Raw genomic sequence first — 18937 nt, 5'->3', positions numbered from 1 at the left:
CCACTTAGATGTGGGATGCTTGACCAAGTTCTTTCAAGAGGATAATGAGACTTTTATAATGCATGAGAGCGTTTCAAGGATATTGAGTTGGAATGCCCTCATCATGGACTTGCAAAGTGGCTCTTTTGTGAGTCTTTCTATAATGGATTGCTCTGTATGCAACAAGTATTCAGTCCTGCCCCATTGAAGAAACTTGCAATCAGAGAAGAGGAGAAGGCTAGGCCATTCTTGTAGCTGTGTAGTACGTTGTGCTTGATCATCCTGTTGCTACTCACCATGTCAACCACCAATGAAGCTGGTAATTTGTCTAAACCTTTGTGTAACTAGTTAATGTACGTTAATATTGATTAATATAGTTGTGTGTTAATTGACCCTTCGATTCTATGTTTGCTCATTCAGTTTCACAACATTAGATACCAAAGCCACCGCACCTCCCTGGCATTACTCTTATCTTAAGGCCACGCCTTCTGAAATTGAAAGCCACGCCGTTTCTTAATCTTGGAAGCCACCCATTGTAATTGAGTGAAAATTAATCTCAAAAACCAATGGCCTGTGATCAGATACTTTTGACACCCGATGACGACACATTATGTGTGGAAAACATGTTTTGCTGTGGAAATTAAGCCAAAGTATGGAAATAACTATTGGTTTAGTTTGTCGTTTTTTTTTTGCTGGTGCCGTACTAGTTTTCTTGCATGAACTGAGCTGTGGCTTAGAACACAAATTTGTAAGACGGGAAAGAGATCATCAGTTTTACAAAACATAACAGATTTACGTGCATTAATTGAACCACATATATATATATATATATATATATATAGGCCTGTTCTGAAGAGGACGTCCCCAACCCAGAAAAAGTGCGGACGTCCCTCTTCAGTGTTGAGAAGGTGGTGATGGCTGCGCTGCGGTTGCCGGACGAACCCACTGGACATCCCAGACTAGTTTGCAGTCGGGTGGACTCGCCGGCTACCACTTTCCAGTCGACCTTGATCGGACTACCACTTTGCAGTCAACCACGCTGCCCAGACCTTCGACCTCGATCTCTTTGGCCTTCGTCTTCACTGCAAACTGATCTAGGATGTCGTTAGCCTCCGTCCGGCAAGAGGCGCGCCTCCGTCTGAGCTTGATCGTGGAGAAATCCCGTACATCCGCACTTTTTCTGGGTTGCGGACGTACTCTTCACAACCTCTATATGTGTGTGTGTGATATTCAGTGCATGTTCAGTGATATATAGTTTTCGTTTGGCAAGAATGTCTAACGTGAATCCATATTAGCATACTAGCATATAGTCATGATACAGATGTAGCTCGCAATTTGAATTCAATACTGCGCGTCCTTCAAACTATAATCAAGATATCAACACAGATTTGATTCCTCTCTCTCTCTCTCTCTCTCTCTCTCTCTCTCTCTCTCTCTCTCTCTCTCTCTCTCTCTCTCTCTCTCTCTCTCTCTCTCTCTCTCTCTCTCTCTCTCTCTATATATATATATATATATATAGGTATAGGTTATTACCTCTTGACTGGAACTATACTATCCACATAAGGAAAAGCCTGAAAAAACTCGCACCATAAAGTGGTAAATACTGATATGTTTCAGTTACAAAGCTGTACAAAGCTATTTGTGTATGTGTGAAAACCAAAAGAATCTTATTCCTTTCCCAAAGTGCCAACGGTATAGGAGATTTCGCAATGTCAACGGATAGCTGTTTTACCCATGAAGAGTTGAGACCATCGAAGTTATCCATCACCCAGATCTCAAAGGGTCGACTTCCACCGCGATAAAAGCCAAAAAGAGCAATGGAATCGTGCCATACTGCAAGGTCCAAGTCATGCATTGGGAATTCGTACAAGCAATCTGGAACCAATATATTATGAAAAATCCGATTGGCGGTGTCAAAACAAACAATTGCTTCCCAAATGTAGTACTCCTCAAGTCTGTCATACAAAGTGATGAATTCCTTCCTTTTTTCATGTGCCAACCAGTAACAATTACCCTTAAAGTACACTTGGAAATGTCTAGGCCAAAAAAACGTAGTTTCGGTTTCCAGATTGTGAATCTTGATCTCTCTCCAACAATCGGTACTCATTGTGTAAACTTCTGCTCTCATAGGATCAATAACGAGACGATCATCATTGTAATATTGCTCCCCATGCCCATAACTTACAACGCTAACGAGTATGTAATCTTCAGACTTGGGATCATAGCCAAATCCCACAGAACCTATATTCTTATCTTGAAGGCATGACTCAGGAAGAAACTTGAATTCTTTGATTGCTGGATTGTACAAAACAAGGTCTTTTGCAGCATAAAGAGTTAGACAAAATATCCCATCACATTGACCTATAATATATGCACAATTATAATAATATTCATTAGGTATTTCAATAAATTGTCCCCTAGTATTTAAACCCATTGAAGGCTGAAATTCGAGGTCCTTGATATCATAATGAAGGTTATCCTCATCACCATCATTTGCATTGTGAAGATTAAGGAACGAACAAACAATCTTCTCATTCAAAGTATCGGTTCTGCGCATTACAGGACGCTTTAAGAGGATGGTAGTGGAGGAAGACAAGTTGTTGTGAAAGTGAAGATGCTTGGATATGAACTGGGGACTATTGATCAGAGAATGCCATGACTTGTGGATGCACTTGAATCGCATTAGAGATTTCGGAAGCAACCGTGATAGGATTGGCACCACCATCTCTTCTGGCATTTTGCAAAACTCTGCCATTTTTGCTGTCCCCCTTTGTTTCTGGTTCTTGTACCTCTCAGCTATCGTATAAATATTCATCAAGCAAAAGCACATTACAATATGAAATTGCATCATTTAAAATGAAATGGTACCATGAAGATGGGTGAGAGACTCACCTTGGTGGAAATGGGGAGCCAAGAACAGTTATAGATTGTTGGGGCACCACTACATGATATAATTTTAAGAAGAAGAATGAATTTCCTTCAATTATTTCATAGCTTTACTCACCATAGAGACAAATATCTGGCACAGAATTAGGGAAAATTCTCCTTTATTTGTTTTTATTATTAACAGGGATTATGGGAAGCTGAACTCTTTCATTGTCTCAATGGAAAGAGAGGGACGGAACTGTCCGATCCCCTAGTTTCTCTCTCAGCCCCTATACTCAACTTGGATCCTTCGCCACATCTTTTTCTTCTACTTGCCCTGCATGCAAGAAACTAGCAAAAGATAATGTACACCATTTTGGAAAATTCTACAATGTGTTAACGTATGACATGCATACAATTGCCTTAAAAGTGGTCAAATGAGTCTTCAAAATAGTAATATTAGTCCTAAAAGTAGTAACATCAGTCCTTAAAGTGGTAAATTTTCTTAGTTACCACATGAGTCCTCAAAATAGTAATATTAGTCCTCAAAGTGGTAACATGAGTCCTTAAAGTGGTAAATTTTCTTAGGGGGGTGTATTCAATTAAGAGTCTACAAGATTTTTTTGTATTTTAGAAGTCTATGGGTATTCAACTGAGATTTTAAATAGTCCTTTAAAATCTTGATGTATTCAATTAAGATTTAAAATTATCCATTCAAATCTGCTGATATTCAAAAGTATATGAATTTTTAAGGATTTCATTAAATGCTGGATTTTGGAGGATTTTATAGTGCTTTTTATACATATCAGAACTCAAAAACAATCCAACCACTTCCCAAAAGATTTTGATGGATTCTTTCTCACTCAAAAAAATGAAGAACCTCTTCACCAAAATAAATAAATAAATAAAAAGCAGGTCTCAATAGGTGACACTCATCCATTTTGTTTTTTAGACCTATTTTCCCACTATCTTCCTCTGCCTTTGCTCTCATCTAATAATTTGTTATTTTATTTTTATCACTATAGCTCTAGCTAATGAAGCTCATGACTTTAAATGGTATTATTAAGATGATACATACACACATGATTCTTTTGTAAATTAGATATGAAAAAAATTATGTCATTAGTTTACTACCTTATTTTTTGCGTAACATTTTGACTCGTTAGTTTTCTCTTATTGTTCATATATCATTATACACAACATAAAGAATGGGAGATTGTCATACTTTCTTGTCATTGATATAGCATTATAGTTGGATCCATACATCCATTGCTTAATTAAAGAAGAAGAAAAAAAAATAACCTACCAAAAACATCATAAGGATTTGTAAAATCTAAACAAATACTAGTAAATCAATCCATTAAAATCAATCAGAGTCCATATAGAATTTAAACAATCTGTGGATTAAGTAAATCCATGGATTCTAAAAACTCAAACAAAGTCTTTTAAAATATGAATTGAATACACCCCCCTTAGTTTACCAAATGAGTCCTGAAAATAGTAATATTAGTCCTCAAAGTGATAACATGAGTCCTTAGAGGGATAAAAATAGTTGATGTATGAGAAATGTTAACATACCATACCATCTTCCTGTATCTTTTATTTGTTAAAGAAAAACAATCTGTAATTTGATTATATGGTATCAAGAACCATGGGAAATGATATTTCAATACTTCAGACGACCACGAAGATAGATGCAGGACTAGATTGTTAAGTCAATAGAGGCTTAGATTGTGACATGTGTCCACAGTGGTGGATCCAGAAATTTAAGTTTACTAGGGCGCAAAATAATTTATAATATCAAAACTTAAAAAAAATCTGCATTTGTAATCTCTATCTATTACAACGGACCTTTTTTTTTTTTTACCTGCCGTGCATGCAAGAAGCTAGCAAAAGATAATGTATACCATCTTCCACTATCTTTTATTTGTTAAAGAAAAACAATCTGGAATTTGATTATATGATTTCAACAAACCATGAGAAATGATATTTCAAATCTTCATGCGACCACGAAGATAGATGCAGGACCAGATTGTTAAGTCAATAGAGCCTTATATTGTGACACGTGTTTGTAGTGGTGGAGCCAGAAACTGAAGTTTACTAGGAGGTAAAATGAATTTTTATAATATCAAAACTATTGTAAAACATAAAGTAAGAGAGTTTGGGAGAAGAGAAATGACGCAGAGAATGAAGTGTATCTTATTAAGTAGAGAACCCTCCTTTTATAGCGATGGGATTAGGGTATAAAATTACAATAATATTCCTAGTTGGCTAATTACAAGAATGTCCACTAAATAATAACTATTTACAACACTCCTCTTTGGGTATTCTTTGTCATTAATTAGTTTCTATGCTGTGTGATTTAGTGTTGCCTCGTCAAAAAATTTGCCAAGTAATAAAAACCCTGTGGGACAAAAACAATCCTTACTGAACAAGAAAAAGAGCACAATACACATGTAGGGTAGTAATCAGAACCCCGAATTTCGGTGAAGTAGTCTTATCTAAACCATAAGCTGTGAGTCCATGGGAGATAAATGCACAATAGTTGCTACACCAAAACCTTACCCTGTAAACCCAGTGGGGCAAACCCATGGTGGAAGGGAAAAGATGAGCAAATGCATATATGTCGAATAATGCATCTTCAAGATGCAATTATGAGTAGGGTGACCATATTAAAGGTGTCACTACACCAATTTTTCAATCAGACGACAGTTTTTCACTGTCGTCTGATTATAGGCATTGCTGCTGTCTATCTCAATGCCGTCTGATACATAATCAGACAATACCAGAAAACTGTCGTCTGATAAAGTTTAGTACAACAGCAGCTACTATCATGTCTGTTGTCTGAATACCACGAAGAACAACAGCAGCTTATATACTTACTGTTGTCTGATAAAGTTTAGTACAACAGCAGCTACTATCATGTCTGTTGTCTGAATACCACGAAGAACAACAGCAGCTTATATACTTACTGTTGTCTGAAGGCTGTGCCAGACAACAGGGGCTTATATGCTTGCTGTTGTCTGAAGGCTTGATCAGACAATATGTACTTGCAAATCCCATTGTCTATCTATTATTGATACTATAGATTTCTTAAAAAAAACATTGTTTGTTGTTTTGCTGGACAATGGCTTTCTCGTTCTTTTAGTCCTTAAAGTATTATAGTTAGATGACTCATACAACAGTTTTTGTTAGGCATTTTATGATGATCAATTATTGGACAATAGTTTTTAGCTGGAATAGAATGGTCCGAGAGACATTCAAAAGACCTACATTCTGCATATATGGGATCCAAATGACAACCCAAAACACATTTATTTATGTAAAGATTCGATACATTCATCCATATATCCAACAAAGTCATTCTATCCCAACATTAACCCCCACGATACTTGTCCATAAATGTGATGCACATTAACCTTGCCTAAACCTCACAAATATGTGAAAACAATGCACCGGCAGCTTTAAGTACATCTTTTTGTTTACCCTCGATAAGAACCTGCATATAATAATGTAGAGATGAGTGAATACATTATATATTAGTATTATATATCTTAAGAAGCTGTAAAGAGATTGTAGAAATATTAGAGATAAAGGCGTTCAATTAATCAAATGCAAATTAGAGTTCTGTTACAAATAAGAAATCTCTTCCTTTGTGCAAATAGAACTTGCTTCATAGCTCATATATTGCTGGAACATATTGAGAAGAGATATAACTGAAAGACTTTGACCACAAAATTGGCTGGACCCCAAAATTGAAATCTGACTACTTAGCCATCATTCTGCCACATAAATAAAGAATACTAACAATCACAGTCTATTAGAAATTCAAGAAAGATAATTGAGGGAAAGGACAGAAACTTGGCCAATAAAGGTGGCCATGGCTTCAAAGACTAACACACCATATACGTATGGATGCTGCATAATACCAAAAGGTTAGGTGAACTGTGTGGCTTGCGAGGAATGTAACAAGTCTGGAATCAAAAGATTTTGTAACTGGCAAGTTACCTGAGAAAATGAACTCCACGCTTTGAATAATTCTCCTGTCAAAATCATTGGTGGCACCAAGAAAGGTAGACCAACTACTGTAGAGCAAAACAACATCTCCATCTGTGGATAAGATAAGATAGAGAACAACATTATAACCGAAGTCACAGCTTTTCCATGAACATGCATCTAATTCACTTTTAAGCACCCACGGACAATGTGAATCACCTGTGTGGTTTCAGGATTCTTGGTAAATATTGCTTCTTGCAAATTACCCAAAAACGAATCCATGACTAGAGCACCCGATACCATCACCACACCAATCACGCTGAAGTTGGGAGACGTTTGTGCATCCGCTAAGGTGAATAGGATCAGACCCACCACCAGAAGGATTGCAGAAACGTACTCATGAGGTGGGTACTTCCGCCTCAAACCTGGTATGAAGGCTCCCATTATCATCACAGGCAAAATCTGAAACCCCAAAAGGACCAAAATCATGAAGTTAACATGAGAGGCTGCAGAGTAACTGTAGTTTGACATATACAGCCAAATAGATATTTATAAACTATTCTTGTCCTATACCAAAGATAAAAAATTCCAACAGAATCCAAATGACACTAAAAACTTAGCTAGAGACCAACTTAAACTCTTTCCCCTAAATTAAGAACAATAATCTCAAACTGGCCATACTAAACAAAATAAAAATATGAAAAGGGAAAAAGAAACGTGTCTTAAGAGGCAGTCAAATTCCAAATCCTCTCTGTTTTACACTGAAATTGTTTCCACTTGATATGATTATCGAGTCAAAATTGGCTGCCTCAGAGAAACAAACAAAGTTTTTTAACATCGCATTTGCTTACCTTTGTTGATTTGAACATTAGCTGTGCAGGGTAGTTGAGAAAAGCCAAGGAGCCTTTGGTAAGTCCATGAGAGCCCATAAGCACAGCAGATAGCTTCACATAAGTCTTCCATGGGTTTACCATTTGCTTGGTGGTAAAGCCTTGAAGATAATCAGAAATAGATACATAAATCCTTGTACAAATGTGAAGTACCACCCATAACTGCAGCAAGGAACACATCAGAAACAGAATCTGAAACAAGCAGGGTCCTAATTGAATTCGAAAACCAAACACTCCACAAATCCAAAACCAAATACCCAGATGTTAACCATTACCTGAATTGTAGCCTGTTATACACATATTCCTGAAAATGGAGCAAAAAGTTAAGATTCAATCAGCAATTAAAAAAAAAATACAGAGTGTACGAAAAATCAAGTCATCTCTGAACGTGCAACGAGCTGCATTCATTCTTCAAAATTATTACTTTGATTCCTCCAAAAGCAAACTCATAAAATAATCAAACCCATTGGTCCCATAAGCCAAAACAGAGGATCAAAACCTCATTTTAAAATTATCTGAGAACTTTAATCAAAACAGTAAAAAAAAAACTAATAAACAAAAACCATAAATCTCTTGGAACAAAAAGATTTCTTCCTCAGAAGCTAAAGCATAACCCTTAGCTTGATTCAAAAGAAACTAAACACAAAAGAAAATTTAACCCAAAACAAAAAAAAATCCCAGAACCAAACCGAAAAAAAAACTTGAAACCAAAGAGAGTGAATTTACCTCACAGACACCATTAACCAGATAACCAAAGAAGAACCCAGAAGAGCAAAGCAGGAATTGCTGCCATTTGGGTCTATCAGAGAGCGAAATCCCAAACAGAAACCGAGCTTGTTCTTCGTTCTTCATCGTCTTCAACACCTTTTCATACACAAATGGACACCTTTTCACCTTTTCAACACCTTTTCACACACAAATGGACAGCCTATAACCCTAACAAAAAATAAGTGATTAATGGTTCAAATTCCATGGATCCGGAGAACATGACATACCTCTTCCTTCTTGCCTTTGCCTCCGGTGAAAAACTTGTATCCACTAAAGATAAGTGCACCCCATCCAGTCAAAGAGACAATTACAAACTGCAGAAGTACAGAATCCAATGAAAAATAACTTCAAAATTTCATGTATCCAGTAATTTCTCGTATATTAATGGTTCCAAGAACAATCAATACCCAGATTCCTGTTCTTCCCGTAATCAGTAACAACTGGAAAGGAGGAGAGGGTGAGAGAGATACCTGGAGGCTGGACCGCTGGAGCTCACAGACGGAGAGGAGGAGATTCAACTGGAAATCCGAAATCGAACCCGGAACCCATTTCAACAATTCAACAATCGAACCCGGAAATTACAAATTAGAATTTTAGAATTCAGAAACCCAGAAGGCCAGAACTTCAGAAGAGAAGAAGAGGAGGACTGGAGGAGGGGAGGAGCAGTCGCCAACTCGCCGAGGAGGAGAAGAGTAGGAGACGGAGACGGAGAGGGAGATAGTGAGATACCTCGAGCCTGGAGGTGGAACTCGGAGACCGGAGAGCGGGAGAGGCGGAGACGGGTTGCTGGACAGAGTGACAGACTCTCCAACCCCGAGTTCGGCGGCCCTGCAACAGCCGAGGTGGATGAGGGAGAGAATCGAACGGAGGCCCTGCAACAGCCGAGGTTGAAGCCAAATTGGGCAGGTGGACCTGTACAAGACCGCTTCCGATCCTTGTATCGTGGGACGGCTTCTTTGTTCTAGATCTTGGATTGGATGCAATCCATTTGAGATAAGCTGATGGCTGAGGATTGAGGGCTGAGGATAGTGAGTATATTGAGATCCAGTAGTGATAGCTGAGGATTCGTGAGAGAGTTGGCGGTCACTGGTCACTGGGTGTGAGAGAGAGAGAGAGATGGCTGAGAGTACTGAGGACTGAGGGTTGGTGAGATCGAAAGTGATTTTGAGAGAGAGAAGCGGGAGCTCGGGTGTTTTTCGAATGGGGAGGGAAAAAGTTCAATTTTTGATTTTTGTCGAAGTGTTAAAGCAATATATCAACCCTAGCTAAAAGTCAGCTATTGTATCGGAAAAAACAAATTTAAAACTCAGACGACATCAAATATAAGGTGCATTGTCTGAAACTCATGTGACAACAGACAAATTAAAAAGCATTGTGTGAACCACTCAAATCAGACAACATCTTTCAACAAGCATTGACTTAAAAGATATCAGACAACAGACACCTAATAACAGTTGTGTGACTAAAAATAATCAGACAACAGAAAAAATCAACCATTGTATAAATGAACCTTGGACAACATCACATAATAACTGTTGTCTGAATTAATTCATTCAGACAACATCAAAAAAATCAACCATTGTCTGAACTGCTATTGCACAAGAGCCAAGAAAAAACTGTTGTCTGATTCAAAAACTCAGACGACATAATTTTTCTTGCTGTCGTCTGATTAAATCAGACGACAGTTAAAATGTTTGCTGTCGTCTGATATGTGTTGTCTGATTCCGAAATTGGTGTAGTGTGTGCCTCATTAAAAACTTGCCAGGTAACAAAATCTAGTGGGACAAAATAACCCTGACGAAGGACAAAAAAAAGTACATGATGATCAAATGAGTACCTTGAAAACTACATACTAGATAAATAAAACTAATACCTTGAACATGCTTTGTGAAGAGCTAGACTGTTAACATGATTTGAAGAGGTAGCAACAAGGTTTGTTTTATATACCTCCAAGATATTATTGTCCTAATAGTAAAGACATAACTAGTTTGAGAACAAGCCTTCGATGGGTTTACATAAATAACCCGTGTCTGCAAATCTAACAGGCAGACATCATTCCGAGGATCAAAGGGAGTTTGATCCATTCCTTGATGAAAAGGGATAAAATAAGACCATTTTTATTATACATTTAAAGTAGTGAAAATTTGTCTTTTATGCCATTTATAAAGGCGCGTGTTGGCGCAGAGGTATATCTAACTAACAAGTTCACATCGAATAAGATATCCGGTCTTGGGCATTGCACCAATATCTCTCTGTATCATCTGCAGGATGATACGAGTCTTTCTAGACTTCTGACGACCATGAGTGTGCCTGAAGAATTTGCTTTATCGTCATTAAAGTGTCTTAACATCTTCTGGATGTAATTTAATTGATGGACTGAAATTTCATCTGCACTATGCTCAGTCACCAGTCGAGACAATAATTTGTTCTCCTAAGGCATTTCATCTCAAATTCTGAGTTCAGGTGTTTTACGGTTTTCTTGATCTCTTCAAGAGTATCAATCAAACTCATGTCATTGACGTAGGCCGCCACAATTGCAAACCCGAAACTTGTTTCCTTAATAAACACGCATGGGCATAGTTTATTATTCATATATCCCACATCGATCAAATATTCACTTAGAAGGTTATACCCATTCCATCTTGATTGTATCAATCCATAAAGTGAACGTCCTTAACGAATGGAGAGCATGTTCCGTGGTCTAAAACTATTTGCATCAGGTATCATAAGTCATTCAGGAACTTTCATGTATATCTCTGTATTATGATCCCCATGCACAGAGGTAAATTGTGACCACATTCATAAACTGCATATTCAGTTTTTCAAAAAAATATCAAACTGATAAGGTAGCAGAATATTATGACGTCTATTACGGGAGAATACGTCTCCTCTTAATCAATCACAGGGCTTTGAGAAAATCTGTGCGCCACTAGATGAGACTTGTACATCACAATCTCATTTTTCTCATTACGCTTCCTTACAAATACCCATTTAAATTATACAAGTTTAACATGGACAGGTGTAGGAACAACATGCCCAAAACAACTTTCTCTTTATCAAGGAATTTGATTCAACCTAGATTGCTTCTTTCCATTTTAGTCAGTCGTCTCTTCATTGACATTCATCAACGGAGCAAGGTTCGATGTCATCGCTTATTATAGTTTCAGTGGCTACCGTAAATACAAACATATCATCGATGATAATCTCATTCCTATTCCAAATCTCACTAAATTTACTGAGATTTCTCTATTATCGAGAGTAGGTTCAAATGTTGGAGTGTCCCCCAACATCGTCTCTATTAGGACGGACCCATAATCCAGATTTGTCTCACGAGATAGATCGATTGAGATTACGACGTCGAGTGGATTTGTTTGTGCCAAATTTACTCTCTTCTAGGGATAAGAATCTGTACTTACATGAGCATTTGCTAAACATTAGCTCTAATGAGCCACGCTCCATGATCATGCTACCGCCAACAGTACCAACTCCCGCTAGCGGAGTGACCTACGGAAACACAGCCAAGCAGGCTACCGCCCGATCCCCGGCTCACCCCCAAATCATCACCAACGAGTCGCCACGTGCCACGTCAAGATGGCATCAGAAGCTGGGAACTGAAGCATATCAGTCCCACATCGAAAACATGGAAGTGATCAGCCTCTTCCCCACCTATAAAAGGTTCTCTCCTCTCTCCTCATTAATTACGCATTTACTACTTACCTACTGTTATTCTATCAACACAAATACATTGACTAACTTAGGCATCGGAGAAGAGAAGATATCCCAACTCGGTCTCCCTCTGACGCCCTTTGTATTTTACTTGACAGGTAGCGGAAGTACTGATCACAACATAAGTAGCAATCCACCCATCGGATCAGTGTTAACCCAAGACTTGGGCCACTACTCAATCTTAAATATTAACATTGGCGCCGTCTGTGGGAACCCCTGAACAAAAGCCCATCCCACCACAACAATCACCATGACTAACAGTAGCGGGGGAAACACTGAAGAGCAAGCAGATCAATCTGCCAACCCCCATCCCACCAACCCCGCGGCTAACATTAACCCAGCGGTTAACATTAACCGAGCACTATTCAGCACTCTGGTCAACCCCAGCTCGGAACCCGAGGTCCCATTGACCCAAACCGCAGCTGAGGCCCGACCAGGCAGCAGTCGCCCACCAGGCCAAGATCTCACCGCTATGTATGAGCTGGCATTAGCGAACCTCCACAAGGAAAACAGGGAGCGTGAACAAGAGCACAGAAAGAAGCACCACTACAATCATAGGCAACAGCCACACACACAATTGGTGACAAGTTTGGGCCAAAGGCCACATATGTCCGTGTCTATGACCCGTTGCCACACAACAGCCACATTTTCTTGGGTCAGTGCTCTGTAGCCCAGTTGCTTTGTTTACATCAGTCACGTTTTTATCAATCCGTCGGCTACAATCAGTTTATAAGAAAGGTGGGCCATGTAAGATTAACCCACGAAAGTGTGTGTCTAGCAATTTAAAGATAATTGCTTCTTTTTAATTTAATTACACCATCTGGTGGGTTCCGTAAATATATATATATATATATATATATTTAATTTTCTTTTTTTGTTGGTTAATTCCGAATTTGTTGTAAAGCTTTTCCATTCTGGACACAAAACCAAATTGGTTCGTGACTTTCATTCAAAATACATATAAAAAAAAAACAAATTTAATAATAAAAACGTACCACATCCTTCATTTAATACTTTTATATTACATTAACCACCCTAGGTATTACACAAACTACCAGTGTCCAAATAGTAGTTGAACAGTACTACTATACACAGACTAAATTAGACTTCACAAATATACATCCAAAACCTAAATTGAAACCATGAAGCTAAACTTAAGAGCCTCTGCGCACTAATCCATGATCAGGTAGCTACCACCAATATACTAGAGAGATCATAGATTAAGTCCAAAACAACAAAAGCACAAAGACCTTAAGCACAATTGTTACTAACCAAAAGGTGAAGCTTGAAGTACTGTGCCTCAATTTGTGGTAACTTGCTGCTACAATTCTTCAGAGCACTGTGGTATGTAAACATCGTCCAAGTTCTGCTCATATGAAGATTGAGTGTGGCTCATCGATGGTTGGAGAGAACCTCCCTTCATTCTTAAAGCTGCAGCAAGCATATCACTTGACTCATATGCCTCAAGTAACACCATCATAAGAGCTTCCTGTTTTTTCATTGCAATCTCCATATTTTTGAATTTATCTTTTGTGGCCACAGTTTGTTTGTACATTTGCTCCCTAAGCTTATCTTCCTTTTCTTCGCTCTCCTTCCGAATCATTTCAATCTCAGCCTCATGTTGTTCTCTAAGTGCTTGTACCTCTAAACGAACACCTCTTTTCTGCACTAGTACACCAGGAACTTGTTCTGGTCCGACTCCAATGCCAAATCCTCGCACCACTCCACGTGTCTCTTTTCCAAGAACAGACGCATATACTTCATTGATTTCAAAATCATTAAGAACCTCTGGAAGTTGGGATGCCCTCTATGTAGTCTTCATCTTGTTAATCTTGTCCTTCATTAAAGCCTATATCAAACAATTGGTACAACTTATCACAGCAAGTACAATATCAATGTTGAGTACACTTAAGAACTTGAAAATAATATCTGAAGAAGACACATTTGATGCTTACAATAGCTTGTTTAGAATTTGGTTCATGAGGTTTTTCAGAGTCGTGGACATGGGTAAGCTCAAACATTTTGCAGCAGTCTGGGTTTACACCTCTATTTTCTTTTTTCTACATACATTTGAACCAAGAATCTAAATATCTAATTAAGAAAAACAAATATAAAAAAAAAATATGACCATTAATGTTGAACCATGAAGGACAAGTAAATAACACCCTGCAACAGCCCTTCATATTTCATTGGAAACACTAAAAAAGAAAGTTGCAACAAGTAATAGTTAGCTCGTATGCAAATAGTGATTAAGGTCTTGCATGTTTTAAGAGCATAACATTGCTAAAAGAATGTACTGTATGATACTTCATGATCAAGGCAAGTGAAAATTGAAAATCAAGCAATTACATAAGACAAATGGTAATCAGTATTAATTATGAAACCAAACAACTTGGAATAAAAGAGGTCCTTCATAACATGATTACCAATAACAATCTACTTGAGGCAATACAAAAAATATCTTGAGAAATGAAATAAGATAAACCAGTTTATCACAAACCAATTAAATTTCAAGATCAAAATAAGCAAACGTTATTCAGTCATTGAGGCTAGTTAGCTGGACAATACCTTTAAATAACAACCCCAATTTTTACTGAACCAAGCCCTCCTACTGGTAGTACAAGTGCTAAAATTCTTAGTACGTGTGCATTCGTCTTAGCATCCCTCCAAAATTTTCTTTCATACAGCATACGTTTGTAATACAAAGTTTTGGTACTATATATCATGCTATTTTCAAATTTTCACCATATATGTATACTTTTACATTGCCACAGATTAAGACCTGCTACTTACATTCTCTCACAACTAGTACATTCTCTCACAGTAGATACTCGTAATTTAATTCGTTCTCTTTTGCTGCTAGAGTGACTAAGTTCATATATGGCAGCTCCAATGACTCTTATATGTAACACTTTGCATATTAATTCAATATGTATGGCTATGCAATAACATGATAATGACCTACATATTTGTTCCTGATCTCTACAAATGTCTTTGTGCCAGTTGTGTGCATCGTCCTACGCTTTGCTCGACTCTTCTTGTTCACAATAAAACGCCACTGCATCAAGGTTCAATATATTACAGTAAGTAGTTTATAAACTACCCATACTTTTGTATATTTCATATAACATAGATATATTCAGTCCTTGCTACTACTGCACAGTTATAGCAGTAAAGTTCATGTTTGGGGACAAATATCACACAACCATATCAAAAGATTAAGCATCCCATAGACATACATGTTCCTTTTTATCTTCCCAATGGTCAACTAGTGCAATCCATTGCATTTTACTTACCCTCCCATCTTTGCATTTAAAACGCTCTTTAGTGCCAACATTTGGGGTATACCATACTTTCCGAAGTTTCGCCTTAAATGTCTTCCAATGATCATTCAACTTCCTCTCTACCACAAACCTTATCCTCCCACTCTTCCTTTGAGTTTCGGGGTCCGACCAATCAAGAGTTCTCTAATATTACACATATACAAAAAATGTTATTAGATTATGAAGTTATAAATGATTAAACTTTAAACTAATCAGAATGTCATAGTTAAAATTATAAACTAACACTTAAGTAGGTAATTATGATTACCCTGATTGCATCCCATGCCTCATCTAGTTTCTTTCCTTTATGGAATTCGCGCCAATCAAAGACATTGAGTTGAAACAACCTATGATCTGTGGTCTTCATGCCAATGTATCGTTGCCATCTTGCAACAGTTGCTTCTGGCTCCATAGCTTTCCCTTCATCATTGAACTTCAAGTATTCCACATTTCCTCCTTTTGCCCAATTTGGCCTATTTGCTCCACGCAAATTAAAGCTGTCATCCTCTTTAGCTTCAGAGTTCTAGCCATCCGTAAACTCATTCACAATCGCAACCATATTATGAAACTCATTACTTCTGTTAGTTTGTTGTATGTCAAGCAAAGATTGAGCAGTCTCTTTGTCATTGCTTAGAGGCTCCGTATTGAACTCCATAAGTGATGACACCTATGAATATCACATTTGCATTTTGAGAGATCCTATCACATTAGTTGTGCTTATATTATACAGCAATTAGCATATCATCTAACTAATTTGTTCTGCAATACTACTTTCGTACTTAGTAACTACTGCTAGTTCTATAATTAGACTTCTCATAAACCAATTGAAAAAAAATACATATATATATATATATATATGCATAACTACAAAAACTAGAAAACACACTGGGAATGTAATCACATTCAAATAACTATTGTTCATCATTCCTTATTGAAAACGAAACTCTGATTCTTATTCCGGATTTGAAGTCAAAGTTGTTTCTTTATTTTGGTTGGATTACTCATCTGCCACAAAGCAACAAAATAAGCCAACAATACATGATTATACTTTCAGACCAGCTTCCTCTAATCACAATCCAAGAACCAACCAGTATACAACACTGAATCCTTATAGATTGACCAATTACTTTTCCCTTATAGCTTACTAACAAAGAATAATACAATTGATTAGCCCTGGGAAGATCCCTTATGTAATTAGATAGAACAAACTTTGATTCAATATAAGTTAGTGTTCACAGTGATTTCAATTAACCTTTAATGGGATCTTGGACAAAGCAATTGGTAACCAAGTTCTGCAGTGTTCACAATAAGTCAATAAGGAATCTAATTTTCAGAATATAGACCGGACAATGATTTACCAGTACTGTATTTTTAGAAGATAACTAAGTACTGCAGTGTTCACAATAAGGGATCAACTTTTCAGAATATAGACCGGACAATGATTTACCATTACTGTATTTTTAGAAGATAACCAAGTATTGTAGTGTTCACAATGAAGGATCTACTTTTCAGAAGATAGAATTATATAATTGCTTACCACTACTGCAGTTTCTTCATGATCTGTTGTGCTTGTCTTCTTGGATATCATTCTACTTTTGAGTTTTGGAGAGCTATAACCCTATAGTTTTTTTTTTATCATGTTCCAAATATATTCCCTCTCCATTCTTAGGTTCTGCACCAGATCTGATATTAACTCAAACATTTAATCCCTGATTGCATTGTGGCGGGATTCAATCCAGCTCGTTAACTTCTAAATTTTATGTTTTGGCTCTTTCTAAATATATTTTATTGATTGGGAGTTTCCCGATCTATCTTTTTAGAAGATTTTTCCTTTTATTGGTGTAGATACCTCTCACTATGTATGGAGGATTTGCTACATCACCAAGCATAAGTAACACCCTCTTTGGGACACCCACAAGCCATGGTGAGGCCCAACCGAGACATGCATCCCGTAGCCCTATGTTCAAGCCATCTTCCCGGCCTTGCAAAGTTGCCTTCACAAACATGCTTTCTAGACTAGAATAGTGATTTCTACATCCCACATCTAAGAAAATGTAAAGGAGATGGCTTCCTTCACCTATAAAAGGAACTCTCCTCACACTTAAACATCACTCCATTACACACTTTGTAATCCCAAACACACAAAGTACAATATTCAAATGGACATAGTCTCCTGCTAAGGCGGAGACGAACCACTATACTTCTCGTGTGTGTATGTCTCTCTCTCTAAAGCTAACTAGAGACCCCTCGGATCTCTAACGTTAACATTGGCGCTAGAAGCACTCAGCCTTCCTTGCCTTGTATTCTCAATCAAGCCTTACATTCGCCGCTATTCATCTTTGGCGGTAACAAAAAAAAAGTCAAACATAAATTTGTTCCCAATGCTTGCAAAGTTGCAGGGTTTCAAGTCAAAACGAAGTCAAAGCAACACCCACTCAAAACTTGAGCTCAATCAAAACCAATCAAGGTTGGTCAACGCTGCACCACTCAAAAAAAAAAAAAAAAACTTTAGCAACCTGGGTGTCCAACCTTCTGCGGCCCGCCGAAGTCAAGAGACACACTGGCCTCTCACAACAACATCATGCTAGGAGCTGCAAGCCCAGTGGAATGAGGATCCCAGCGGAGTTCAATCCCAGCAGAGCCTCAATCCCAGCGGAGCTACAATCCCAGCGAAATGAGGATCCCAGCGGAGCTTCAATCCCAACGGAGTGAGATCCCAGCGGAGTGAGGTTCCTAGGGGAGCTTCAATCCCAGCAGAGTGAGATCCCAGCAGAGTGAGATCCCAGCGGAGCTTAATCTCAGTGGAGTATGAGGATCCCAACATCAGTTGCAATCCCAGCGAAGTCCAATCCCAGAGGAGCTTCAATCCCAACCGAGTGAGGATCCCAGCGAAGTAAGTATCCCACCGGAGTATGAGGATTCCAGCATCAGTTGCAATCTCAGCGAAGTCCAATCCCAGCAGAGCTTCAATCTCAGCGGAGTAAGGATCCCAGCATCAGTTGCAATCCCAGTGGAGTGAGTATCCCAGCGGAGCTTCAATCCCAGAGGAGTCCAATCCCAGCTGAGTATGAGGATCCCAGCATCAGTTGCAATCCCAGCGAAGTTCAATCCTAGCGGATCTTCAATCCCAGCGGAGTCCAATCCCAGCAGAGCTTTAATCCCAGCGGAGTATGAGGATCCCAGCATCAGTTGCAATCCCGTGCCTTGCCCACGGCATTCAGGACCAAAACAAACTATTTGCGGTCATTCACCGATCACATGCAGCGTCATGCTTGGACAACTCCAACAGGATTTGGGTACTTATATCAATTCCAACTCCAACTCGCTCCAAATCGGCATAAGATAAGTAACTATATCTTATCTTTTACGCTCTTGCAATTAAAGACATTG

At 38.2% G+C, this 18937-nt stretch overlaps 1 protein-coding gene, 1 non-coding gene and 1 pseudogene across 2 annotated transcripts; all 3 read right to left on the bottom strand.

Annotated features, from left to right (window-relative positions):
• Positions 1 to 110, bottom strand: LOC112195579. Its single transcript, XR_002934633.1, has one exon. It is a non-coding gene; the product is annotated as a small nucleolar RNA R71 (small nucleolar RNA).
• A 1370-nt stretch (positions 111 to 1480) lies between these two features.
• Positions 1481 to 3108, bottom strand: LOC112193981 (F-box/kelch-repeat protein At3g23880). The gene is made up of 2 exons (XM_024334247.2): positions 2872 to 3108; positions 1481 to 2775 (listed from the first exon to the last, which is right to left on the bottom strand). The coding sequence occupies exon 2, from the start codon at positions 2732 to 2734 to the stop codon at positions 1526 to 1528; it is 1209 nt and encodes a 402-aa protein (XP_024190015.1). The 5' UTR covers positions 2735 to 2775; positions 2872 to 3108; the 3' UTR covers positions 1481 to 1525.
• A 3485-nt stretch (positions 3109 to 6593) lies between these two features.
• On the bottom strand, positions 6594 to 8604 carry LOC112193980 (annotated as a pseudogene).
• Positions 8605 to 18937: the final 10333 nt, after the last annotated feature.

The sequence above is a fragment of the Rosa chinensis genome, chromosome 3 (genome assembly GCF_002994745.2).
Source record: "Rosa chinensis cultivar Old Blush chromosome 3, RchiOBHm-V2, whole genome shotgun sequence".
In the NCBI taxonomy this organism is placed as follows: domain Eukaryota; kingdom Viridiplantae; phylum Streptophyta; class Magnoliopsida; order Rosales; family Rosaceae; genus Rosa; species Rosa chinensis.
This window is presented reverse-complemented; position numbering and strand designations above follow the sequence as displayed.